Source organism: Mastigoproctus giganteus, chromosome 5 (assembly GCF_048544385.1).
Source record: "Mastigoproctus giganteus isolate SK-2022 chromosome 5, ASM4854438v1, whole genome shotgun sequence".
Classification (NCBI taxonomy): domain Eukaryota; kingdom Metazoa; phylum Arthropoda; class Arachnida; order Uropygi; family Thelyphonidae; genus Mastigoproctus; species Mastigoproctus giganteus.
The window spans coordinates 191,688,226-191,691,170 of NC_143579.1; the positions used below are offsets into that span (position 1 = coordinate 191,688,226).

At 42.9% G+C, this 2,945-nt stretch overlaps 1 protein-coding gene across 1 annotated transcript; it reads left to right on the forward strand.

The window, feature by feature from the left end:
• The first annotated feature begins 1,063 nt into the window (after nucleotides 1-1,063).
• Nucleotides 1,064-1,735, forward strand: LOC150085956 (uncharacterized). Its single transcript, XM_090374753.1, has one exon. The coding sequence runs from the start codon at nucleotides 1,064-1,066 to the stop codon at nucleotides 1,733-1,735; it is 672 nt and encodes a 223-aa protein (XP_090230879.1).
• Nucleotides 1,736-2,945: the final 1,210 nt, after the last annotated feature.

Below are 2,945 nucleotides of genomic sequence, written 5' to 3' on the forward strand. Positions count from 1 at the left end.
TTTGTCGCACTGGTAGTGAATCACTCTGTATACTATCCCACTACTAGCCTCTTTTGTTATGGGGTCTTTAACTTGGGACACCACCATGTGCATCCTCCGTCCTGGAAGCTACACACAGTGGGTCTGACACTCACGTAATGCTCGTGCAATACTTTCAGTACGGCTCGGATAGTAGGGAATGTATGCAGTGGAGGTTGGTGCGGACGGCTCACTAGCATTGGACACAACCCCTCTAATGTATTTGTCCAAGACCCTATGGGAGGGGTAGCCGCATTTTCTGAGGTCTGCTGTGACTCTACCAATTTCCTTTTCCCTAACCTCGGGGGTACTGCAGTGGGACCCAACCCTATCCAATAATGCCTTGGCCACACATTTATTGTGTTGATTAGTTTGTGCCGAGCTATAATAAGTGTACTGACTCCGGCACATAGGCATTCTATAAACTTCAGTTCTTAGCCTAAAACCTTCTCTAACCACCAATAGATCCAGGAACGGGAGGGTTCCAGCTACTTCCACCTCCGAGATAAATTGAATGAAAAAGGAGAAACTATTAAGCACTTCATCTTCCTCTTCTGTATAACGGTAAACGTGTCATCCACGTACTTTTTCCATTTGGCTGGGGAATTCCAACCAAGCAAAAATCCTATTTTCCAGTTCCTCCATGGCTAGCTTAGTTATAATGGCGCTAATGGGGGAAACCATGGCTGTGCCATGGACCCGCTTATACATAATATCTGTAAAAACCATAGTAGTACTAGAAATGCAAAACTCTACATCCTTACAAATGTCATCAATATTTAAAAGAGACCTTGTACTTAAAGTATCATCCTTCTCCAGAGCCATTCTTACACATTGGACACCATGCTTATGGGGATACATGTAAATAGGGAAACTACATCAAATGAGATTATGATCTCATTTGATGTAGTTTTCCTGTTTACATGTATCCCCATAAGCATGGTGTCCAATGTGTAAAAATGGCTCTGGAGAAGGATGATACTTTAAGTACAAGGTCTCTTTTAAATATTGATGACATTTGTAAGGGTGCATTTCTGGTACTACCATGGTGTTTCAAGATATTTTGTATAAGCAGGTCCATGGCACTGCCATATTTTCCCCCATTAGCGCCATTGTAGCTAATCTAGCCATGGAGGAACTGGAAAATAGGATTTTTGCTTGGTTGGAACTCCCTATTCGTAAATGGAAAAGGTACGTGGATGACACGTTTACCATTATACAGAAGGGGAAGGAAGATGAAGTGCTTAATAGTTTCTCCCTTTTCATTCAATTTACCTCGGAGGTGGAAGCAACTGGAACCCTCCCGTTCCTTGATGTATTGGTGGTTAGAGAAGGTTTTAGGCTAAGAACTGAAGTTTATAGAAAGCCTATGTGCCAGAGTCAGTACACTCATTATAGCTCGGCACAAACTAATCAACACAAGAATAGTGTGGCCAAGGCATTATTGGATAGGGTTGGGTCCCACTGCAGTACCCCGAAGGTTAGGGAAAAGGAAATTAGTAGTTACAGCAGACCTCAGAAAATGCGCTACCCCCAGTGGGTCTTGGACAAATACATTAGAGGGGTGATGTCCAATGCCAGTGAGCTGTCCGCACCAACCACCACTACATACAATCCCTACTGTCCGGGCATTACTGAACGTATTGCACGAGCATTGCGTGAGTGTCAGACCGCAGCTTCCAGGACGGAGGTTGCACACTGTGGTGTCCCAAGTTAAAGACCCCCATAACAAAAGAGGCGCTAGTAGTGGCTAATAACAGACACGGGAAAAATAAATTCACGCATAGGTACCAGTGAAGAAACTGTTATTCTTCCCCCTCCCTCATGCTCCTGTATAATGCCGAACATCTCCCGCATGATCTAAAACTATACCTTATCAACCGCCAAGAGACCGACCCTTCGCTACCCTCCACCACTGTGACGAACCTGGTGGAGGGTTCGTCACAGTGGTGAAGGGTAGCGAATATATTCATGAAATACCTTTATGCAAAATAAATACTGATGATCCAAAGTGTCTGCGTGGGTAGTGGTATCGTCACCGTCCAACACACACCGGGTGGAAAAGGCCCGGGTTCGAATCCCGTCGACGAAGCGAGGAACTTTAGTGGGCTTTTTTCACTCCGTGGCTGAGTTAGTCGGTCTCAGGAATAGATAGTAAGGTTTATTTCCCCAGAAACTGAGGTTTTTTTCATCCAGCAAACAGGCAAATCGACCAGAGAACACACAATTATAAACACAAATACGGGTTTATGTAATCAATTATCGGTAACCCTAATATAATAATTTGAAATATAATAGTGTGATGATCCAAAGTATCCTATCGATGATGCGAGGAACTTTAATGGGCTATTTTGAGTCCATGGCTGAGTTAATCGGTCTCAGGCGTAGTTAGCAAGGTTTTCCCCTTTCCCCCCAAAAAATCTGGGGGTTTTTTGTCCAGCAAAACAAGAAAATCGACCTGAGAACACATGCAATTTACAGACATAATACATAATGGGTATATGTAAGAAATTACTGAGTGACCCTAATATGGTAAGGTTTTTTTTTTTTTTTTTTTGATTTGATGATCCATACATAGGAGTATGTGGTCTGTGCGGTTTCCTCTATACGTGATCTCTTCATCAATAATGTAAAGCGTAAATCGGGGGTCTTCACACCTCATGACTTTCCTGCAACCCTCATGCTGCCTACGTTCCTTTACACTTAAGCGAACGCAGTGTAAATGGTTTTTCTCCTAGAAACTCGGTTTTTCATCCAGCAGACAGAAAATCGATCTCAGAACACATGCAATTTACAGTCAATATACACAGGGCAACATGTGCCTAGTCGCCAATGTTCCTAAAACCAAATAACAACAATAAACTATATTAATGCCATACTGTGCAAAAGTGAGCTGTAAAATGATATTACATATGGCAACACATGAA